Genomic DNA, 26,021 nt, shown 5'->3' with positions numbered 1-26,021 from the left:
CATGCCCATCAGCTGGTTGTACCACACTCAGTTGTGTTGGTTCTTGGCTAGAGTTAGTGCTAAATCACTGTCACGCGCCATAAAGAGCAGTCAAGCTGACCACGGAGTCAAAACACACTCACTGGCAGACTTTCTATATGCAGAAACCGGTAACTGGGTGGCTGGACAGTTTATGATACTATCCATGTGCAGTAGTTTGTTTTACATATTACAAACTTGCTAATATCATTCCATTAACAAAAAAGAAAAGTGCGGTGAAATGTATCTTCCTCTTATACCGCAGCAGTACATGAGATCAAGAAACAATTAACCTATGAGTTAACTGTAATCCCTTAATAAGCAAAAAAGGAAAATCATAGCTTGCCATAAATCTTTTGTTTTTAATAGGGTTGCAAAATTCCAGGTAACGAGAAACGAAATAATATGGGAATTATTGGGAAAATGTGGGAATGAACAGGAATGAATGAGTGAAATTTACAAAATTGAAGGTTAGGCTATAACAGGGAACTTAAATGTAGTTGAAAAACATTTTTCGAGATTCGATGCGATTTCTTATTTATCTATCACATGCACACAGTATACTTTCTGCAGGGCTGTTGAGGCCATACATCCTACATGCACTGTGCATTCCTCCATAACATAACACAGATCATTTCTTATATCCTGCACACAAAATTGTGTCAAAAATGTCCATCTTGGCAAGTTTTCACAAAAAAGTTTCCTACCACTCAAATATTGAAGCCACAGTTCTGCAGTTTTAAGATTACCTCCATTCAAGTAAGTTTTGATATTAATTGAGAAAATATTTTTTTATCTATGGTAACAAGGTAACAAAATGGTACAGTAGCTACAGTAGCTAGCCAGCCAATCAGATGTTAAATGTAAGCTAGCTCTATTTTATTGACAACTTATGAGACAAGCTAGTTTAAGCTGTGGTGCTCTTTCTTTTACCTTCTGCAGCCTGCATTTATTTGAACAAAATACAGAACAAAATAGTAATATTTTGAAATATATATATATATTATATATATTTGCATGCATGACCAAACACAATGTTTATATTTCTAATATATTCTAACATATACCTAAATTTTGAATACATTTCCATAAATTCCTGTAAATTTCCATACAATTCTGGTGGTTTCCAGCTTGGAATATTTCCAAAATTCCCCCAATGAAATTCCCATGTAAATGTTTTCAGAAAATTTACCGGAAATTTGCCTTTCCAACCCTAGTTTTCACAAGGGAGAAAACATACTGCTCTTTACAAAGCATTGAGACTTGAGACTCCTTCCATGAACAACAACAAAATGAAGGTTCTGTACACAAGACTGCATTCTCTTTGTTGTCTTTTGAACCATGTTGAACCTGCTGAAGAGCTCCTTACATCTACATTTATACACCCTAACCAAGAGTGACTTTTAGTTCTCTCATTTTATACAACTGAGCAGGTAAAGATCAAAGAGCTTGCTCAGGGGCTCAGCTGTGACAGCCTGAAGATGCTGAGATTGGATTTTACAACCCTCTGGTCAGAAGTTACATGTGTACACCAATGAGCTGCCAGTACGTACAACACTGAAATCGAACCACTCGGATTCAACGACTTTACAACCTTTAAAGGTTTATCTGGAGATTAAACTGATGTGTTATAGTTTCGGATCTGGATTGACATGAATAGCGAATTCCTAAGCACTCATTATCAACCTATAAATGACGATTATCTGCGGATATGCAAGCCCCTCCCCTTTTTGAAAAAAGACAACATGATGCCTTCTTTTAGATGTGGTCAAAAAAAAAAAAACGAGAGAGACTTTTGTATCTAAAAAATGCTAGCAATGATAAGGACAGCTTGATAATTGTGACTTTTTACAAATAGCAAGTGTATTTCTAGCTCACACTAATTAATGGTAGTCCAGTGTGTCTTTCTGTTTCTGTGCAACACTCGAATGTACCCAGCCAGATCATGTAGATAACACAAGTGCATTCTCAGCGGGATTTAAAGCCCCCTATGCCCTATTCTGCCTGCTCCAATCCACCTGAGCCCTTAATCAGATCACTGAGCGTGTTATGTTGACATCCTGAGTGCTGCTGCGTCTCTGCTGGTGTGAGAAGGCAGACATATGAGCAGGACGGCCGAGCCGCATTGCTGACAATCAAATGAAATGGTCTGTGGTGTGACGCAACATCACAAACATAGAGTTCGGACGAATGCTCGCTGTACACGAAACTAGGGTTTCGGCACTGTACAACCTCTGGACACACGAACGTATGTATGTCACTCGTTCGTCTGTTAAACATTCACCTTACAGCCAGCACCTTCGTACACCTTCCCAAGAAAATGGCTTACAGTAAAATAAAAATGGTTATTAATGTCCTGCTTAAAGGAACAAATGCAGTTGCTTTTTACAAATATATTATCTTAGTCTACTATGGGTGGGTATGTGTGCGTTTTTATACTTGGCACAAATTAAGGCCAACAGTTTAAGCACAAATATTTGGGTCATTCCTGTGGTTCTGGTGTAGTTCAGTGTCGTGACATAGCACAGAGTAAACTGTTCGTTCTGTTTGGGGCCAAGAATATTGTCCCTACCCTACAAAAATCGACTGAAGTACATGGTGTACTCATAGCCTGAAACCATCAAGCTGTATACACAACTGAGATAATGTGCAATAAGGGGTTCATTTGTAAATGAGACGTTTAGACCCCAACTTTAAACCTCGACTTAGACCCTAACTTAAGCCTAATGCACACACCACACTAGGCTTTTTAGCCTAAATTTCCTTCTCACCAAATCATTTTGCAAATGACTGCCAAGTGAGATGATTTTGATTTCCTTGGCATATTGTTAAAGCTTCTAGAACTAGTTGTAAGTACAGCAATAAGAAACAGCCAGTGAGACTCGGAAACTTCTATCATCCATCGACACTATATTGCCAAATGCTTGCGGACACCTGGTCATACCTGGTATGGTATGTGCTTCCTGAGCATTGCATTCCACATTTAGTCCCAATTTGCTCTTATAATTCCCTCCACTCTTCTGGAAAGAATTTCCACTAGATTTTGGAGTGTTCTTGTGGACATTTGTGTCGATCAGACACAAGGGTGTTAGTAAAGTCAGGTACTGATGTAGGTCAGGTGAGGAGGCCTGGGGTGCAGTCAGCGTTCCAATTCATCCCAAAGGTGTTCAGTAGGGTTGAGGTCAAAGCTCTATAGCAGGCCATTTAAGACCTTCTACACCTAACCATGTAAAGCATATCTTCATGGAGCTCACTTTGTGCACAGGGGCAATGTTATGCTAGAACAGGTTTGGGTCTCCAGTTTCAAGTGAATGCAAGCTTTAATACACGGCATCCCAAGAAATCCTATACAATTGTATGCTTTCAGTTTTGTGCTAACATTTTGGAGTAGAACCACATACGACCAGTCAGGTGTCCCATCTAAAACATACTTTTGTCCTTCTAGTGTGTGTGATAGTGGAAAAACCTGTAAGCCTGGTGTTAAATCTTTTAAATACCTCCAATACTCAAATGTGGTTTTTTCTTATTTTGATTTTTTCCTTATTCCCAAAGTCACAAAGTCACTGCAGTAGGATTCAAACTTTTCTGCAAACAATCACCAATCAACTGCTCCCGTGTAATATAAGTAGTGTAGTGTGAAAGGGTCAGCGGTTCTTTGACATTGAAAGTCATGTAATGTAATGTAATGTAATGTGCACTCTGCTGTACAGTTGTGCATGTGCAGTGCTGCCAAAACAGAGGCGTGTCTCGACGATCTGTGATTCCGACAAGAAACACGTTTCATTTCAATATCATAACATTTTTATAAAGTGTAGTAAATCCCACAGTGTTATTTTAAAACAAAGCGAACATGTAACTGGTTATAATAATACACACACACACACAAACACGTACAGGGCAACTGATCACATGCATGTCTTGTTTTGTGCAGTAATTGCACTATAATGGTGTTCACAAAAGGCCAAGGAAGTCATCGTCCATATTTAACCAACCGCATGTCAAATGAACACGTCCCATTGTTTGCTGAATCGCATTTAATTGGCCACCGGATGCTTTGGTGAAAAAACATGATTAACCGAGCGAGATCATGCATTAAGCTAAAAGCCAGTTAGCTACACTCGAAGAGATTTTGATTTATTAGCTAATTAAGGTTTAGAAGTTTTTTTGCAAGAGGAAATAAAGAAGAGTAGATCATTTCCAGTTACTAGCCAATTATTGGAATGATTTTCAGTGGAACCTGGAATGATTTTGATAAGATTGTTTGAGGGGTTTATCTCGCTGTACATGATTTAAATGATAATCATGCTCTGCTATTACCTTTGGTCACTGTTAAGATTAATTTCCTATTTGATAAGTCACACTGTCATTGTAAATAGTCAAATGATGTCTAATTATTAAAGTATGTGCTTCTTGGCATCATATTCTAAATTCTTAATGTTCCTAATTCATTTCCTCTGGTTTTCTACTGTTTCTCTTATTTCCTAGTTTTGTCCATTTGTATTTGCACGTGTGATTGTGTCTTTGAATGCCTAAAGATCGACCTCCTGGTACTGCAACTCCAGATCTGGATTCTGAATGTAGCTCTTATAATAACTGCTTGTTTGACATAAATGAAAAAAGGTACAGCACATACCTGGACACACCAGCTGTAGGGTGTCATGGCTGATCCTCAAAGTGCTGCTCACGTGCCTCCGAGTAGATCCGGTGACGAGCAGGAAAAACTCTGCGTCCTCTCTTTCGCAAAGTTCATCATCGCTCAGCTGAATGGTGAGCACACAACTGCCCTAATGTACAAAGCCACAGGTTAGCAATGCATTATTATTATTATTATTAATATAATTATTATTGAGTAGCATTTTATTTATAAAACTCAATCAGCATCGCTTTACAATATAATAATAACAACGGCAGTAATTTGGCATCTCGGTTTTGAGGCAAATAACCATCCAGACTTTTATACACCATTAGGACAGAATCAGCCGAATGCACAAATACAAATTCCTCAGAGAGGAACAGAGTTTCGGTATTGAACTGCTAAATGATCACTTCTCCAAAAGTGTGTTGTGTCCAAAAAACCCGACAAGACAACATTAACTTCATGCCTTATTTTGCTGCATAGATAATTAGATTATTTGTGCTGTAAGGTCAGGAATGCTGTTCGTTTAACCCTTTCAAGCCTTGATTTGTTCAGTAACTATGATAAATTATTCATGAACTGCACATGAATTAAAATGGAAGTCATTTAAAAAAAGAAAAATGAAGAATTTTGGTTTGTAAGAAAAAGAAAGAGAATCATCGAATCCAGGGTAATTAAATGCACACTTCGGATGTTCATGACGGACTAGGGACAATTATTCTGCCTATACCACAGTTACCACACCTCAAAAAATACCTGAGATGGGTTTTTATGACATTTATCAGGTTTTTAATCCTTAATACAGGCTTGTGTGGAAACAATTTCTTATGCAACCAATCTCAATCCTCTGTAGCTAATTCCAGAATTATTCATTGAATCGTTTTTTGATTTGGTAATAAAGGCATGATATACAATAACTGTAGAAAGCAATACAGTTTTGTTATAATACAGGATTATACTGTAAACAAGGTGGAAACTGGTGCAGTGCATTGCTTTGAAGTAAAATACTACCAGTAGATCATGCAGTGTATTGTGGGTAAGAATGACCAAGATTTGTCTTAAATCAAGAAATGTGCAATTTTGTCAACATCTTCCAGCATTTATAATAAAAAATATTAATAATAATTCAAATCTATGAATGTTTAATTAGCAGTTTCCACCAAAGTAATCAGATAAGAGAATTTCAGCAACACTGTGGTCTAGATTGCAATATGACTCGGTGTTGTGTAAACAGTTAGAAAAAAATGAGAACTTGACTCAAGGCTAAACACTGAGCAGCAATTGCTTCATATATTCTGATTAGGTATTTAACTACATAAGAAAGCAACAATTGTACCAAAAATCGCAAACGATTGATCCGAACATAACAGCCTTTTAAATCCGAGCAATAATTCGGCAGAAAGATGAGAGTTAACCGAAGCCGTTCTTTAACAGGAAACCGGGTTCCTGTTGGCACACAGAGATTACCACAGAAAGACGTTGCACAAAACCTCATGCACAACATTAATACATGCTCTGAACTTCACGAGGGTGGATCCACCTTTCACCTTTTACCACCGATATCAAGCAAACAGCTCTGATAAAAACATACAAGTGATTTTCAAACTGATTCTGTCCACAGTCTGGACAAGGGGGTGATATAAAGATGTGGAAGTGAATGATAAAAAGACACAAACAAATAGTTTTTAAAGTGATGATAAGGGAAAAGGTCATAACTGGATAATTAGACATGGCCTTTTTTTTTAATACACTGCGATCAATATTTGCAATCTTCAGTCATTTGCAGCACTGTGGCAAAGCCTTCAGGACATTCAAAGCATCTCGGTAAAGAATAGATGCCATAGAAATGATTTTGTTGATTACTGATATGTAGTTGACATTCATGATGTAGGGTGAGGTGACCTGGGGTGCAAGTAAATGTAATTCGTTACTGTACATAAGTAGCTTTTTCACGTATCTCTACTTTACATATCTGGCTTTTTACTTAACTACTTTTTGCGAAATCAGTCGTTCCTTTTTACTTATGAGTGAATAAAATCTTAACTGATCAAACACGCAACGCAGCAAGCCACCAATCAGGTTCGAGCGTGCGCTCTGCTGTTTGGATTGCCGCTTTGTGGAATCTACTTATCACTAACATCCAGTTCAGCATCAGTTCAACAACAAGCTAAACATTTTAAAAGTTTTTACATGAACTAAGTTGATTAAGTGAGTCTTGTGACAAACAAAAGGACATTATAGTCATAATAAATCATAGTACTTTGGATACTTAAGTACATTTAAAAGCAAATACTTTTGTACTTCTTAGTTTTCAAGTGAAAGGGAGCACTTTTACTTTTCCTGGAGTAATATTTTACCTAGTGTATCTCTACTCTAAGTACATGGTTTGTGTCCTTCATCCACCACTGGCAATAGGGTTGAGTTGAGAGCTCTGTATTATGGCCACTCAAGATCTTTCAATCCAACTCAGGTAAGGCATAACTTCAAAAAACTGGTTTTGTGCCCAGGGCGCCTTGTCTGGCTGAAACAGGCTTGGGTCTTCTAATAAAAGCCGCATCCTATACAATTGTTTGTCTCCAACTTTGTGGTAAAAATTTGGCGATCGAACCGAATATGTCTGAAAAAAATCAGGTGTCCCGAAACTTTTGTCCTTGTAGTGTATTTACTCTGAGCATCAGTAATGAATACTTGTGCTCGATTCAATTGCCAGTCAATGTAAATGATTCCTAATTGATGTATTAATTCACCATTAGGAAAGCATTCATTACATTAGAACGTCTCGACTTTGATATACATTGTAATAAATGTGTGTGAATACAACTACGAATCAACATTTTCTGTCGCAAGAAACTAAATATCGCTCCGTTTCTGAATAAAGCCGGGGGACGGGGGATGAGTACAGGTGATCTTCTTCAAAGAACAATACATAACGAGTCATTATAACCTGCTTAATTTCACCTTGTGAGAAGTGTCTTTGAAACTCGATCCGGTTTCAGAGAAGCCAGGAAACTCTTTGTTGATGAACAGTGTTAGATGATACTCGGGACGACGACGTCTCGACACACTGCTACTTATGCTTCATAATGTAACTCATTGCAGTGTTGCTTATTGCAGTTTGTACCTACTACACATTTGAATGTACCATATAACCAGAATTGCTTTTAGAAGCCTTTATGACTTGCAATATCATCACAATAGTGGTTAAGTCCTCGTGATTTTTATTAGACTTTAAACTGAATCAGAAACATGCAAAACCCAACACCCCTGGAGCTACAAAAAAGTATAAAAATAATTTTAATCTGCAATGGTTTATTTACATAGCATTCCTTGCTTAATAAAGATCTGGATTAAGCAATAAAGAGGACGCTATGGTGGCACATTAAAATGTCCACTTCAAATTCACAATCTGTGGAAACTTTCCCCTTCTTACGTAACTCCTCCAGCCCTGTAACTAATCTCTGGTCAGATGAGCTGTCTTCATAGAAATACATGCAGTCGGATCTGCTACAGGTTTAGAAACCCAGGGTCACTGAACTTTTTTATAGATGTGAGATTTAATTGGTCTTTGACCTACATGGCTGATCATCTTCAGGGTGGAAATAGATTTATAGAAAAAAAAAAAAATCTTAAGCAGCATGTACACAGGAGAAACTTGGAGGCTGTACTTACATATAATGGAGCCTGGCGTGGATTAAGTTTCATGACACTGGACACTGCGAAGAAAGTAAAACAATGTTAAAGAAAGGTTGGAGGTACGGCATTACACTCCTAGTGCACTTATCACTCTTTCCATGCAGGTGTTTCTGGATCAGCAGCTTCAAAAAAAGGCAGTATGAAAATTTTTTGACTTCCACGTATGAAATGAATGCTGTTATTCAACAGCAATAAAACTGATTGTTGGTGTAACGGTGTTGATGTTTTCTTGATCACTTCAGTGCTGAATAGTAGAGGTCGACTATTACCCAAAGCTGGTTCGTACTTTCCGATAGCTGATTAATAAACGGATCTTTTTTTAAATTGATACTGGATAAAAAAAACATAACGTAACATAATAAACAGTACTGAACTTTATTGCAAAAATAAAAAACAATACTGAATCATGAAAATATGCCTAATGACATATATATATATATATATATATATATATATATATATATATATATATATATATATATATATATATATATATATATATTAATTAATAAATATAATTATATAATTGATTAATTATTGATAATAAATATAATATAGCGCTCTCCCATGCTCTCCCTGTGCAACGCGCCGTCTCACGTGTCAAAACAAACAGCACATGGCGTCAGTGTTTTGCCTATAGAGGCCGCTGTTGTAATGGCGATGAAGCAGAAGCCGGAAAAACTATTTTCAGGATTTTTGTCGAAAACTGATAGTTCCAGCAAACAACCATCGGTCTCGCTTAATCTGCACAACGGATTAATCGTTCGACCTGTACTGAACAGTTAATATCTAGACCTAATCTTTAAATTAAAAGTCACTCAAAATAATAATACTGCTATCATAATCCTTTTTCCTGAAACAGGTCTTCTTCGTACAGATAAAACAATATCGACCGATCACATGCATTCATCTTTGAATTTAAAGTAAGACAGAATCTAATCCATGTACATGAGCCGATTTCAATACAAGTGAAGCGTGACTAACAGTTATGTTCGGAAGATTGATATCTTGCAACTGGTACTTCTTTCGAAGGTGTGCTGGTATATGAGACACGTGCACTAATGATTTTTGTAGCAATGCAGAAAATAATGCAGAAAAAAAATGTCATGCACAATCTTGTGTAGAAAATGGTGTGGTAAAAAAAAAAACATCCAGTAAGCACCAGTTCTGTGGGTGAAAGCATCTTGTTGATTAAATTGTTGAAGCGAGGTCAGAGGTGTATGGCTCAAGCTGGCAGAAAGACCACAGGAACTCAAATAATCAGTCTATACAAGGGGGATGAGCAGCAAAGCCTGTCAGAATGCACAACATGCCAAACCTACAGCAGCAGAAGACCACAATGAGCTCCACTTCTGCTAGTGAAAATAAAAATAAGATTCAGAATCTACACAAGGCTACTTAATACACAGAAATGAAACGGAACTCTCACATACACACACAAGCACTCAAATGTGTGTAACGAACTATAAAATTTTTCCTGGACTTAACACTTAACACACACTCATCACTCATCTCAATCCATTCCACCACTATTCATTTATTTATTATTTATTATTCTTAACTGTACCACACTCTCAACTGCTGTTTTTTGCACATTTATCATTATCATTGTATTATACTGTTTACATGCTGTTTTTTGCACCTTCGACTGCTGCTGTATTTTTGCAGTACATTGTACTGTTTATACTCACTTCTGGGATATAGTTTTTAGTTTGTATAGTTTTTACAGTTTTCTTGTACAGTACTGTATAATCAAGTATACAGTAGGTTTACTGGTCGGCGCTATATAGGGTTTTGTGTCTTGTCTTGTGTCGTCTGTCTGCACTGTCTGTCTGCACTGTTTGCACCAGGTTGCACTCGATGCACTTTATGTAACTTGTGCTGTAGCTCTATGTTGTTTTGTTTATTGTTGTTTAGTGTAGCACCAGGGTTCTGGAGAAACGTTGTCTCGTTTTTACTGTGCACTGTGTACCACTGTGTATAGTAGAAATGACAATAAAAGCCTCTTGACTTGACTTGACTTGACTACAAAATGCACAGGATCAATACTGGGGGGAAAAAGCCTCCTGATGCATGTAAAAAGCAGGTTTCTGAAACGAGACCACCTGGCATCAACAACCAATGGAAAAAAAGTCACTTAAATCACATCCATTCTTTTGTTTGATGAGAAGATTAAATGAAGCTCTTGAGTGGTATCTGAATCATTCCATGCATTGCGCTGCTGCCTTGTGAGTGGCTCATATAACCGGCAAGTGCACTACATAAAGTAATTGTATGCACTGTATATTTTTATGATTGCCATGTCATGCATGTGTTTTCCACCAATCAGGATGCCATGCTTACATTTAATCTACACTGTTTCTTTGCTTGAAATGATGCTCTTCAGTTAATTATTGTCAAGTCATTCAAACGAGGAGATTAGTTAAGTTATGACAAGACCACAACCAGGTTTAACATTAATGCTCAGAGCCATCTGATCCACTCATGATAACACCTGTGTCTCTGATCGAGATGAAATGACCTCGGTGTGTGTCAAATGTCCTTCAGTGCATATTATTTACCGCTGTACATTTCCGCTTTAACTGCTTAGAAGTGCATCCTTATGAGTTATAATCCTGGATCTTCCTTTACCTTCTATATCGTTCTCTCTCTCTCTCTCTCTCTCTCTCTCTCTCTCTCTCTCTCTCTCTCTCTCTCTCTCTCTTTTAATTCCAGAAAAGTTAAAAAAAAATTCTATTCTAGTCTATTTTAAATATTTGAGCAGGTCACTTTATAAATTATTTAATCCTTGAATTTCTGCACAGGGGGTTAAAAATGTGAAGTTGTAAGCAGACACCACACTGCGCTCAAGACCATAGCATTGTTCTGCACAGTATCATATCTCTTCTGGTTGCACCCGAGCTAATTTTAATCCAACTCTTGGTCCCGTGCTCCACCCTACGCTTGTTTTTTTTTTTCCTTATTGACACCAAAAACAAAGATGTGGCCCGAAGCTGCCTTTCAATTCCTGAGTTGAAGCGTAATAAATTTTTTTTAAAGCACAATAAAGAACACATGTTAAGATCCAGGTCCAGAAGCAATGTATCATTTTAAAAATAAAAAAAAGAGCAATTTATGTGTATCTGCTTACGATAGGACACTCAATTATGCAGAAGCGCTGGATTGTATAGTATAGATCACCAACTTTATTTACTGTACCTCCTACTGCGTCTGATCTATTTCAGTCCCAGAGATCTCTTGGCTCTTGGGTTGACTCTCAAGCTACATTAGTCACGGTTGACGGAATCTTTGTATAATGTGTGTGTGAGAGAGAGAGAGAAAGACAGAGAGAAAAATATAGAAGGTGTGTGTGCATGTGTGTGTTTGTGTAGAGAATGGTTGGAACACAGAAAAGAAGAGGGGGTTTAATGTTTAACCACAGAGTTTGTTTAACTGTTCCTCCATGGCCGAGGTGTGAGTGCCCCCTCACACAGACAGTTCACACAAAGGACAACCCCATTTTCTGAGTCACAGAAACAAAGTACTGCTCTGAGATGGAGGAATCACCGTTTTCAGTACACCTTCTAGCCCTCACTTCCATCAACAGCGCATGTGTTTCAGTTATTTGGTCAGGGAACTTGCTCACATCATTTCATTGGACTTCAATTTGAATTCAACTGCTTTTAGACTTCAGTTATTTATCCAGAAGTTTTCCATGTACATTCTATAAACCAAGGCTTCTGAAGAGTTTTATACACCAGGTCCCCTTTAACTGTAAAATAATTTCATACGGCCCTCAGAACATATATATTTCATGACTATTAGTTACATGTGTACAACCAAGATACTTTTTTACATTAACCTTTGCTGCATTTGGCAGACGCCCTTATCCAGCGCGAATAATATATTCATGCACTGAGCAACTTTGTGCTCAAGAGCTTTGCTCAGGGGCCCAGCAGCTTGGTGTGGCTGGGATTTGAACTCACAACCTTCAGATCCAAAATCGAATGCCACCATCCCCATGTTTTAGCGCTACAGCCATAATGCTTTCAATTCCATAGGAGTTCCACTAACAGGAAATACAAGGTGGTATCAAAAATATTCAAGACTCGTTTTGTAACGCACCAGATTTCAGCACCCGGCTGTGTGCACAGTCACAGGGAGCACCGTCCTTCATAAGTCGGTGTGCCAAAGGACATCGTCCTGTGTACATTGGGAGCTGTGCAACTAGTGCTATTCTGGTCATGTGCACATTCTGTCACCGAAATCTCCTCACACGTGAGCTTCTCGCCGGAAGCGACGTGATCTCACTTCCGCACCACCCTACTCACAGATTTGGCTCCAGCGGGCTTCGCCCTCTTCCCAAAGAGCTAGCTCAGAGGTCGCCATTTTGACATCATTGCAAAAATCCAGTGCGAAACGCAGAAGGTGCTTGAAACGCTTTAAAAAGAAGACTTCCAGGACACGTTCCAGACGCTGGGAGCGCTGCATTGCTGTGCAAGGGGACTATTTTGAAGGTGATAGTGTGTAAACATAGATAAATCAAATATTTTCTTGTAAACAGAGCTAATCTTAAAACTTTTGTTACCACCTCGTATTACGTCCATTTCTTACAAATGTAAGCATGCCTTAAAGATGAACTATACTTTCTTTTCAGCGTGCAACATGGCTGCCGTGTGTATTTTGCGGTCTTCTGGAAAGTCACATGCGCATGTTTTCAGAAAGGTTTTCATGCTACGTGTCCGCATGCTGCAGTACCAATATAAACAGTGCTGTCAATATAGCTTCATGTCACCTGTTGTGAAACTGTGTCCACATCTCAATAAACAAACTAGAGGTGTGTCCCAGATCGCATGTTTAGGTACCGCTTAAGACAGTTATTGCTGGTACTAACGCTAACCGGTTTTCCTATTGCAGTCAGTGTTTGAGTTTGAAAAGCTTTCTTGTCTCATGAATACAGGTTATACAGAGAAACAGAGCTTGGGGTTGTTTATAATTCAAAACAGAGCTTGGGGTTGCATATATATATATATATATAACTTTTAATCATAAAAATATTACCTAGTTTAAGCGATTTTGAGCAGGATATTTAAATTGCAATACTGTACCTATGCACCATCACCTGTACTGATAAAATTTTGTTTTTAGTACTATATCATCAAATTTCAGGTTCACCAATATACAATGTGATTGACTGCTGTGTGGATTTTCTTTCATGTGCTAGAGCTGGTTATCCAGAACTAACTGCAAGTTGACGACTTCATTTTTTTTTTAACATGGCTAATTATTTACTGATTACGCAAAAAGCAGCAGCACCACCAAATTACACAGAATAGCATGAACAAGTGATTGTGAATGCAGATGAGTGGTGGGAACATTTTATTTACATGATCCGATCTGCTCTTGAGTCTTGTTCATCGAAATGAACAAATCTTTTTTTTTGAGTAGTTTGTTTTATTTCATTCCTTTGATCATAAATCAAATAAAATGTCACATTTTCAATCAAAGCAGATCCCCCAACATGGGAGTCACATGACAAAAGAATAAACTACTCGACTCTGTTTCCTGTACATAACCTTTCGGTATTTTGGGTATCTTTAAGACCTGAGTCACGTTAAAGACTCGTTCAAAATGAATGAATTGTTCATGAATGACCCATCACTAATGCAGACTCTCAGTGATCAGTGTCAGGTGATTGCCCTCGGTCCAACACGACCAGGATCTGTATTTGATCTCCATTTGGGCCTCGCCGAAATCGATCTCAAACACGTCATCAGCAGTGGCCCGAATGTGCGATCCCGTTATGGGTGTAATGAACGCAAACAAGATATATAATTGTACACTTTTATCCCCTCTGTCCAAACTGCCTTAGGAGGAGAAACTAAAAGCAGCTAAACTAAGCACACACTGTCTAATCAGAGGGCCAATTACGTAAAATGGCTAAAAGTAGATCTGGTTGGAAAGAATGTGCAACACCATGTGCTTTTTACTCTGTTTAAAATCCTAAACACAAAAGAACATTAAAAAGTAATCATTAATTCAGCTGCCTGTCTGGCTTTAACAAACAAAAAGTGTGTGTCAATCTAATATCACAATCAGCCGTTCGAGGCTTAAAGGCCATGTCATGATCATGTGCTCCTCTATTTGGAGCAGTAAGAAATACAAACAGGAAGGAACTGAATATTTATGGATAAAAAAAAAATAAAAAATGCAGTTGCTGAATTAAATGCTACCATCGTGTCTGGTAGTGTAAATTCAGCTGCAGTGTAACCCAGTAGGTGTTGGGGATCAGATGGTAAAGGAGGCTGAGTGCTTGAGGGACAGACGTGGCTGATCTGTAAGCTTCGAGCTTCTTTAAACTTCTCTTCTCCTGATGAGAGACTTCTGATTTTGAATCAGTTGAGCAGAGCTCGCAAATCTCCGTGCAGGATTCACTCTTACAGATCTGCCTTTTGGAGCATACATGGGACTGTTCAAGTAGATTTTTTTTTTGCCTCTAGTAAAGAGTAAATCTCTGGCCTTTGGTGACGTCTATAAGCAAAGCTTTGGGTAGAATAATGAAGAATTTGCCAAAAAAAACCAAGACTCTATTGCTTTGTCCGATTTATGATCAAATCAACACTACAGCTTGAAACTTGGAAGTAGACTGTCACACTTAACACGTCCTTACTAAATTTAAGGCAGAATTTCAAATCATTCGAGTTTTGTTTTCCAGCCATCGTCAAAACACTTTAGTGCTACACAGGTAGTTTGTTTTATATCAGCTCATACAGGATGCACTTTTTTCCTTTGTCTCTCTTGCTGTTAGACAGGTTTCATTTTCTAGCTTTAAAGAACTCCTACCGTAACTCTCGTGTAGAACCTGGGTTGGATCCAACACCTCAGCATTTGATCGCGAAAGTCCGACTTAAAGAGTGTCTTTGTGTCTTTCCAGTGCATGGCACGTTATGTCACCCCCTCTGTTATTACTGGAAGCTAAATGCGGCTTTGTGCTCGAGGCAGGAGATAAGGGAGGTGACGTTGCATAGGGGGGAGGAGCGGCATTCTCTTCAGGTGTGTGTTGTGGCCCAGTGTGTGTGTGTGTGTTGTATCCCTGGAAGCTACTCATTGCTCTCTGAGGCCTCCCAGGTTAATGTTCTGCTATCAGGTTCACCCTCCACTTGTATTCTTGCGAAAGCCACTCAGCATTGATCTTTTATGTTTTTTTTTACAGTTTAATGGTTTACAGCATCTGTAGAATGCTGTTATGTTTTCATCTCACACCCAAACTTCAAATGAAGGCAGGTGTCATTAAATAGTGTTGTTCATAAATACCAGTTTAGCAACTACTAAACCTGACAATAAAATCGCCTTGTCTTTGTAAACACAATAAATAAAACAGTCGTGCCGGTGAGGTGAGGCTTCTCGGTGCTATTTAGTGCTATTTGTTTAAGCACGAACAGTATGGATACATTTTGTACTTTTCATTAAGGCTACCTGTTCGCCATTATACCACAGTGTGAGTGAATTCTCGATTGTGATTGGTTGTGATCGAGAATTGGTCTACATACTGTTTCCATAGTAAAAGGTAGGGATGTGTACAGCACATGTTCCACATAAACGGTGTTATTTATAATCAGAGTCACGAAGGAGACTTTTAAGGAAAGAGTGGAAGGAGTCTCCAGTGCTTTGTATAAAAAGAAAGCTGTAGAGTTTTTTACCACTAGAGGAATTCTCCGGTTTGTTTTTGTATTAGAGAGAAGATTGTTAAGGGGCTGAAGTAAATTTGATAGCATGGATGATCTTGAGCAAATGAAGCAATAAACGGATAAAAGAATGATGTGTCATTAAAAAGGTAGTCCTAATCAGGTTATGATGTCATAAGAAAATAAAACAACTGCACCACACCACCTTGTTGCTAATTGTTTTCCTATAAGCACAGAGCCAAATCGCTAATATAAGATAGACCCCTACGATAAACAGGTCATAGAGCATGACACTGTTTACAAATGTGTGCTAGAAGTATTCATTTGACACCAGACATTTCGCTGTGCAAGGTGTAACAACATGCAATCACATGAGCTGGCTTCCTCACAAAGGCCCGAAACAAACATGGCGGCCCGCCTTAGAGAAAAAGCATTTCAGTGACTGATGACACATTTCCAGAATTTAAAACTGTCACGTTTGTTAGATTTTTTTTTTTTTATGTTTTATTTTTACACAATTTACCACAACATCAAACAAAAATGAATGGATTCTTATTTAAATGTTAGGAAGTTTACAACAAAACAAAACAGAAAAAGCCATAGCAGCTCTTCCTAGAAGTGTGGGTAGTTAAGAATGTCTGCTGTAGGCTGGAGTGTCCATCAGCGTCATAAAGACATCTCAAAAGCCCCCTTGTGTGTAGGGGGTGAAATTATGTCCCCTCTATTTATGTGTGTATTACGAACCAAACCAATATCTTCAATAAGACACTGATATGTAACACCTGACACATGATACAGATACCCTCTCTGCAAACTAGAAGAAATTACTCCAGATGTTTCTCTCATTGCTGCTTGGTCAGGGTCATGGTGGATCTGCAGCATATCCCAGTTTGCTGTTTGGGATCCGAGAATAAGCGTCTGGATGGGATCACAAGGCACCAGCTACACATCTAACACATAGGAGTGTGACACACATAGTGTACCATTTACAGTCACCTACTGAGTGAGAGGAAACCAGAGAGGAACATGTGAAACTGAATGCAGACTGAAACCTAACGGATCTCAGGATCGACCCAGGAACTGAAAAAGTGGAAATGAAAGCACCTTATGTGTCCTGAGAATTGAATTCTCGCTAACTGTATGTCTAATCTATCTGTCTGTATCTCTCGGTGTATGTAAGTCTATTTATCTGTTTGTATCTCTCTCTCTTTCTCACGCTGTATGTCTATCATTCTGTCTGTCTCTCTATTTCCCTCTATCTGTCTATCTATCTGTCTGTATCTCTCTCTCTTTCTCACTCTGTATGTCTATCTATCTGTCTGTATCTCTCTGCAGGTCTCTCTATCATTCTGTCTGTCTGTCTGTCTGTCTGTCTGTCTGTCTCTCTCTCTCTCTCTCTCTCTCTCTCTCTCTCTCTCTCTCTCTCTGTCTCTCTCAACTATCTGTTATGTGCTGTTGTTTTAATCTAGACAACAACATCTTGATATCCTTACATAAACATGAAACTGAAATACACTGGTGTAAAGTGCAAGGCGGTAGCCATTATTATTATTATTATTATTATTATTATTATTATTATTATTATTATTACAATTCCTTAAATTATAAGTTATTACGTTTTAAGTATGATAATATATATATATATATATATATATATATATATATATATATATATATATATATATATATATATATATTTATATATATATATATATATATATAAATCTGTCAGGTTCACTGCTGTATTACACAGAAACTATATTACTGTAATAAATGCTGTGTAATTGTGTAAGTAGGCTGAGAGATTTTATGCTCTGTATACTCTGAGATACAGCAACTTTTCCCTCACTCGCTTTAAAGCCTGAACCTACAGAAAGGCGACGGTAATGTTGTCAGTGATGTGAGTTCAGTATTAAAAAGGAAACATTTTAATCCGCTCATTGTCTCTTCTGTCCTTCACACGTGAACTATTTCTCACACAAACTACACCGCTTCACTTACCGGAGCCTCGGAAACCTCGACCAGAACTTTCTCCCTCTTTTCATACACAAAGACGGTCTTTAAACATGGCTTAAGGAAACTTTTCACATCACATCGCCCAGTTTCACTTAGAAAGTTTATAATCCAAACTCATTGGAAGGACTTCATGTGGAAAATAACGCGGAGCTCTGCAGCGACACACAGCGCGCGCACGCGTATCTATTAGCAACATCACGAGGAGGAGGAGGAGAAGGCGCGCGACCTTTTAAAGTAGTGATTCAGCAACAAGCAAACTGTAAAGTTCCCTCTGTCTCTGTCTCTGTCTCTCTGTCTATGTCTCTCTGTCTCTCCCATTCTCTTTCTATTTGTTTCTCTCATTCTCTCTCTCTTTCTCTCTCTCTCTCTCTCTCTCTCTCTCTCTCTCTCTCTCTCTCTCTCTCCCTCTCTCTCCACTCCACTCCATTTCAATACAAATGAGAAGGGGAATCAGACAAAGTTGTGCAATGTCTTTGCAATTATACAGCCAGGCTATCGAGCCTTTGCTGTGTTATTTAGGGAAAAATGTAAGTGGACTGGTGATTAGTGGGAGCACCAACCCTGAAAACATCAAACTCTCAGCATATGCAGATGATATCAGTTATGGTCAAGAAGAAGGAAGACATCCAAGCTGTACAGAGTGCTATAAAAGTGTATGAGAGCTCCTCATCTGCCAAACTGAACTGGAAGAAAACAGAATCACTGTCGTTTGGTCCTAAAAGGCAACCAACCTGAACTGGCAGAAAATATTAGATGGCCAAGGATAGGAATGAAATGCCTGGAAGTATATCTTGGTAAAAATGAAAATAAAGTAAAAAAAAAAAACTGGGAAGGCATAACAGAAAAAGTCCAAGCCAAGTTAAGACAGATGGTAATGTCGGTTACCCCATCTATCATACAGAAGAAGAGTCCTGATAGCTAAAAACCTCATCGCCTCCACTCTATGGCACAAACTTGTGGTTTTAGACCCACCCAGAAACCTCATTGACAGTATCCAAAAGATTCAGGTTGACATTTTTTTGGGTTTGAAAGCACTGGCTAAGAGCTGCAGCTTTCTACCTCCCAATTCAAGAAGCAGGACAAGGACTGATCCATGTACATTCCAAGTTATCAGCCTTTCTTCTTCAAGCAGCACAGCGTGTCCGATACTGTCAACCTCGCCAGTGGATGGAGGTCACATGCGCCCTTTAGCGGAAGGCCGGTAAAATGCACCTGGATAAACAACTGTTCACCCTTTGTTACAAAGACGTGGATTTGGAAGGAATCTCAAGCTTTTACCAAAATGTTCTGTAAGTATAGCAGACCCTTACTTACTCAAAGGAATGGGAGAGACCTGACCAGTGGCTGATTACAGTTTTTCTAAGTTGCTTTGAAGCATTTCTTGAATCATCCTTAATATTTGCAGACCAGTAAATGCATTCTGAAAAATTTTTTTACAAACAGCACAATACATTAGATTCCTTTCAAAAGCCTGTACGTTTCTCAAAATCCTTAGTTCATCTCTAAAAAGTAAGTATTTGTGTCAATGAACATGTCATTCCCATCAGAATGAAAAGTCCCTTTGTCATTGTTCACAAAGAAAATCACCAAAATGTTAAGTCATGTTGTCATTATGTTATCGCACAGTTTCAGTATTTCTTGATAAAAACTACGGTTTAGATTAAAGTGACTGAAAAAGAACAACATTTGACTTTCTTCTGTACTGCATCTAGGAATTTTAGTAGCACAAATTCATTTATTTGATTGCATAATTGCTTTATATTGAACATTTTCATAAATTGTTTTTTAGTGTTTTGCTCTGTCTGTATACACTCTCCAATTGAAGGTTCACAAGATTCACATTTGACCTGTTTTAGAGAACTCGTTGATTATTTTTTGATCTGATGCCACAATTTATCAACACATTTACAAAACAAAGGTCAATGGAAATTTTATATGACAAATTTAGTGGCAAATGGTTTAACCATTTTGCATTCAATAACGTATGCAATGAACTGATGTTGAGATGTTTTGGGGGTTAAGACTATTTAGGTGAAACTAGTATAATAAACAAATGACTAAATGATGTGGAGGTTGAACAAGTAGTTTTGAGAATTCCATTTCTAATCTGAGAAATGCTCTAATATTGAAGGTCCGCGCTTGTGTGTGGTTTTAAACCTAGTGGAAGCTTGGGGTCTACAGTTTACTGGCAACTTCAATCAAAAAATACTCTGTAAAGAACAAGGGAAAAGTTATTTTACTTTCTATACGACATTACTAAGTTAGCAATATGGGTCACTAGGAGGAAAAAAGAAAAGACTATAAATATGTCTTCTACAATCTTACAAACAATGTGAATTTTTTTATCATGTATGGTGTGTTGACCACGGGTTCTCTGGTGGTCTAGTGGTTAGAATGCGGTGCTCTCACCGCTGCGGCCCGGGTTCGATTCCCGGTCAGGGAACCAACCCCAGCCGTTAGTGTTGCGCAAGCCAGTGCACTGTCGGTGCCGAACCCAAACCCGGATAAATGGGTAGGGTTGTGTTAGGAAGGGCATCCAGCGTAAAACCATATGCTAAATCAAACATGCGGCTCATAAATATGGGTGATCCACTGTGGTGACCCCTAATGGGAGAAGCCAAAAGAAAGTTTATGGTGTGTTGACAATCTGCTATGTGATTTAAACTTAAGTTATGTAAAAAAAAAAAAGTTCTCTTCTGCTATAACTGAAATAATGACATTTGAAAGTAAAAAAGTCTCTCTATCTCACTCTCTTAAGATTCAAGATTCAAAGGATGCTTTATTTTCATGACAAATATAAACATTTATATTGCCAAAGCATGGCCACAGAATTATAAAATGAGCAACCAAATAAGAACAAACATAAAGTATACATAAACATAAAATAAGAACAATTTATAATTTGAAAAAGCTAAAATAATAAAAAATTAATAAGTAGTTGTAATAAAAAGAAAACAATTTAATATGTAATAAAATAATGTATATACATCTAAGTGTACGGTTGTGCGTGTGTGTGTGTGTGTGTGTGTGTGTGTGTGTGTGTGTGTGTGTGTGTAGTGTGTTTGTATCTACACAGAGTTTAGGAAAAACAAATCTCTCTCTCTCTCTCTCTCTCTCTCTCTCTCTCTCTCTCTCTCTCTCTATATATATATATATATATATATATATATATATATATATATATATATATATATATATATATATATATATATATATATATATATATGTTTAAGCTATCACTTAATCTTTACAAGCAAAGCGAAAAAAGAAACTAAATTTACAGAAACAAAGTTACAGTTTAAATTAATTACTAAAATAATTGTATTTATAATGCACATTTTTAATTGAAATAAAAATGTACAGGGTCATTGACTTATTCGATTCCAGAGATGTGTTATAGTGTCAGAAACCATACAAGCAATCTGTCTGAAATTAACAGCTCAGTGTTTTTCAGATGCTCAACTGGCAGCCTAAATTAGATTTATTAACAGGATGTTTTTTATCAGAATTCCCCTAAAAGCCTGTTTTTGGGAGATAAGGGGAAAAAAGAACCTAAAGGACAGACAGACAGACAGACAGACAGACAGACAGACAGACAGACAGACAGACAGACAGACAGACAGACAGACAGACAGACAGACAGACAGACAGATAGATAGATAGATAGATAGATAGATAGATAGATAGATAGATAGATAGATAGATAGATAGATAGATAGATAGATAGATAGATAGATAGATAGATCCCCTGTCTTGAGGTGCCCTTAATGTTAACCCACTGAGAAGCCTTATTGACAGTGGTAGGTCGTCATGGCCAGCAAAGCCTTCTCTGCTGGCCTAAACACTTTCAGAAGCACTGACCTACATTTACAACCTAAATTCTGATTGTTCCATGAAATTTTATTAATTTATTCCCAACAGTTTATTCTCTATATTTTGTAGCGTTTTTCTTGGCTGCACTGTTTCCAGTATGTGTACGTCGATGTTTTTTTGTCCAATCAGATTTTAGCCTCTATGTGCTGCCATGTCAATCTAATCTGCCCAGGGCCTGCAAAGTCTGTAATACTGGCATTTTTACCTAAGTCTCTTTTAGAAATAAATCTGTTTATTCAACCAATCCGATTTCAAATTCCCTCACAGGCCCAGAATTGCGTCAGCATTTTTTTGTCTTTTGAATGGTTGGTCAGAATGAAACTGATACAGTTTGACTGGCAAAACATGTCTGTAGCGCTCTGTACATATTAATACAAGCTAGCTTTTCTCAGCCCGGGAAAGGGTTTGTGCGCCACTTCCAGACCAGTGAATACGAGTGGTGCTCTGAGGAGCAATGCAAATTATGAGTCTGCATCTCTGGTGAGTAGGTTGTATTTTATTCACATTTTTATGTTTTTGTCATGTTATTAGACAAATATTGATTCTAAACTGCTCCAGATGATGTAGGTGCACAGTTGGGGTTGTAGTGTAGAGTTTTAGAGCTTGCTTCAGTAAAATGGTATTCACCCTCCATATGCGCAATGCCTCTCTTTCTCTGTAATGCCATGCATTGTTAGATTGCGTTTTTGTGTAGTATTGATGGTTTCTATAATTGTAAAGTGATAGTGGTGGTATTAAGAGGTGGATTGAGTCAGGTAAGTCCCCACTGAAGGCCCAGGTACCAAATGCACAGTCCACCACTGCTTATTGATATTCAATTCAAATCAATTAATTTTTATTTGTATAGCGCTTTTAACAATGAAACTCAAAGCAGCTTTACACAGATAGTGATAACAGATAATGGTGATAAAAAAGAATAAGATGTTCTTTATAAGTTTAAGTTTAAGAGGGGTGATAGGAAGAGAAGGATATGGATTATTATGTGTCCTTATTGTTACAGTTGGGGACTCCAGCAAGAGTCGCTATGGCAACATAACTAAAAGGGAGAACCAGAAGGTAACACAGATATGAGGAATCTCAGGGATAAGAGACGACCCACCACACCACCGTCAACAAACCTGAGTAAATGTGTAAGAGTGAGGGGACGACAGCATACAATATCCCAGTCTATATCCAGTCTATAGTCCCACTCTATAGCCATGATCCCTCCAGATCTGCTCCTTTACCTAAGAAAAATCTACTTATAAAAGAATTTACTAAATAAATAATATGAACACTGAGACTGTGTCTGAGTCCCGAACACTGATTGGAAGGTTGTTCTATAACTGTGGGGCTTTATAAGAGAAAGATCTGCCCCTGCTGTATTCTTCATTATTTAAGGTACCAACAAATAGCCTGCACCTTTTGATCTAAATAGGTGTGAAGGATCATATTGGTACAGAAGTTCACTCAGATTTGTCCGTTGAGTGCTTTATATGTCAGTAGTAGTATTTTTTAATCAATGCGAGATTTAATTGTGAGCCAGTGTAGACTGATTAAAACAGGGGTGATGTGGTCATATTTTCTATATCTAGTGAGTACTCTTGCTGCTGCATTCTGAACTAAGTGAAGCTTATTTATGCACTTACTCAAACACCCAGACAGTAAAGCGTTACAGTAGTCTAATCTAGATATAACAAAAGCATGAACAATTTTTTTTTTGCATCCTGTAATGACATCATATTTCTAATTTTAGCAAAATTTCTAAGGTAAAAAAGGCGATCCTGGTAATATTATTCATGTGAGCCTCAAAGGAAAGACTAGGGTCAATAATCACACCAAGGTCTTTGACTGAGATAGAAATACCATCCAGAGATGCTACGTAATCAGAAAGTTTACTTCTAGATGCATGTGGTCCTAGTCCAGATATGCCCTGCAGGAATCAACAGGCAATGTCCTCTGCTTAGCTTTTTTAATTTGTCATAATGAAATGACACTTAGGGGAGTGAGGACAGCTAAATTCGTTATAACACTGGCAAATGCAATACTGAATCTGATTTCAGCTGTATGTGTAAAAATCAGCTGTACATTTTGTTTTGTCAGAGCTCAGTGCATAAACAGTAAAAGCCCTTTTCAGTATTCAGTTTTGAGCTATTACATCACCTAAAAATAGAGCTTATAAATATCTTTGGACAAAAAAAAAATTCAAGACTTTTCAAGACTTTAGGACCATAAAAAAACTTAACATTAATTGATTGCTATCCAGATTTTAACAAACAGTTATAATCTATTCAAGACTGCATTCTGCATTTTGCATTCTAAACTGCAAAATGTAGTATCAGCACATGCCTGTTTATATTGCTGTGCTGCTACAGGCATCAGTCTCTGTCCCTTCATTTAAACTGTCGTCTCAAGCAAGGAGTTCTGGTGTTAAATAAATAGGAGGCAGAAGGAGAAAGGCATCTCTTCCATCGGCCATGCTGAACCACCCTTGAACACACTTGTTTGTCGCCGGGGGAAAGGGAACGTGCACTGAATCGCAACGTCTCCACTGCAGAACTGGCAAAAAATAGGGAGATGAGGAGCAAGCATGCCACAAAGAAGTACATGCAGCCTTTGTGTGGCTACAAAAGCGGTTTTGTAAGTTAAAGGGCTTGCTGGGGGAGGAAGTGCAGCTGGCGGGAGGTCGAGGCTTCGCCAAAAAGCCTCAAGAAACTCAAAGCGAAATGCAGAAAAGAAATGATGTGGGTGGCTGACCTCATGGGTAATTTTACACACAGACAAGAGTGGGTTTAATTAATCAGTCATTTACACTGTCATTAAAACAAGATTTAATGAACATTTATCATTTGAGTGGAACAGCTGATTAAACTGTAATTATTCATGCATTCATTTGCTGAATTCATGCCAAGGCTGATAAAGCCACAGTGCAAGAGAACCAATTTTTTTGGCATTTGACCAGAGTGCTGTTAAATAATCAACTCTGATTAAACAAAAAAAAAAAAATTCCACAGTTTGGTCAAATGCCATTTCCCAATAATGGTGCCGACCATCTGAACAAGGTAAAAGTTCTATAAAAAAAGAACTATACATCGTCCAAGCCACTTGAAGTCAAAAATTGCACCTATTTAAATGTAAGCTCATTCTGCATCAAAAGACAGTTTAATACACCCAGAGAAAAGCGCTATATCTCCTCTTCTGCCTACACAAGAGCTTAAATAGTCCTAACATTGGCTAGGAAAACAGGAACAAGATAATAGCATCCCTCTCACCCAGAGTGCCAATTTTGCACACTTAGTTGTGACGTAATGTGCTTTTCATTCAAATACAGTATTTAATCAATTCTAATTCAAATAAACATATTAATTAAAAATGTGTGTGATCATCGATATAGTAATGCTTTTCAGTAAGGAACTGTTTAATTATAATATTTGGGAAGAAGTCTACTGCTATATCAAGCCATGACATACTACCCCAGGATTGATTTTTTTCCTATAAAAGCTTTTATACCTTTCTTGGCTACACTGTTAAATATATTTTCTGTACTGTGTGTTTTACAGATACTATGTGTTCTCTGTAAAAATGGACAGAAGAGCATTGCACAGCTAAATACATGTGCAACTGTCACATGATCAGGTAACAAATACAGCCTAGTAAGTTTGTCAGAAATGATTTGCATAAGAATAATATTATTACATATGAATACGTCATGGGTCTTTTTTACGTGCCTATTACTACAAGAAGGCAAGTATAACATGTATTTTTCTTATTTAATGTTCTCGTTTTTAATGATAAAGACACGTCAAGTCATCTCATGCTTAAAGGACTTTGGCTTAACTATCACTAGATGGAGCTATCGATCCAAAGTGTCATTTGGTGCACTTTGATGCGCACAGTTTGTTTTATTACATACTTTTTTATATTATGCTATCAGTACAATCAACTGTGGTGGTCAAATTATTATGAAATATAAGGATGGCTATATATTGTTAAAGGGCTATTTGCAGCATCATATAACAAACCACCTGAAATTTGTTTATAAAAAAATTGTTAAATACAAACTAGGGAGCTGGATATGCACTGATACAGTACCCACTGCAATCAAGTTGTTACTAAATACAAAAGAGGTATACAAGAGCAGG

At 37.7% G+C, this 26,021-nt stretch overlaps 1 protein-coding gene across 9 annotated transcripts in view; it reads right to left on the bottom strand.

The window, feature by feature from the left end:
• Positions 1 to 18,195, bottom strand: part of LOC310735808 (A-kinase anchoring protein 13) — an 80,510-nt gene extending 62,315 nt beyond the window's left edge. For 3 of the 9 annotated variants that reach the window (XM_083558908.1, XM_083558913.1, XM_083558914.1), the window contains exons 1-3: positions 15,170 to 15,326; positions 8,324 to 8,367; positions 4,652 to 4,802 (exon numbers count right to left, since the gene is read on the bottom strand). In XM_083558908.1, coding sequence (XP_083415034.1) covers positions 4,652 to 4,802; positions 8,324 to 8,356 — 184 coding nt within the window. In that variant the 5' untranslated portion in view covers positions 8,357 to 8,367; positions 15,170 to 15,326. Of the gene's footprint in view, positions 1 to 4,651; positions 4,803 to 8,323; positions 8,368 to 15,169; positions 15,338 to 18,012 lie in introns of those variants that run through there. The other 6 variants (XM_083558911.1, XM_083558916.1, XM_083558912.1 and 3 more) reach the window with 4 other exon arrangements.
• Positions 18,196 to 26,021: the final 7,826 nt, after the last annotated feature.

This window comes from Silurus aristotelis, assembly GCF_946808225.1.
Source record: "Silurus aristotelis genome assembly, chromosome: 13".
Taxonomy (NCBI): Eukaryota; Metazoa; Chordata; class Actinopteri; order Siluriformes; family Siluridae; genus Silurus; species Silurus aristotelis.
Note: the sequence above shows the minus strand (reverse complement) of the source record. Positions and strands in the feature narration are given on the sequence as shown.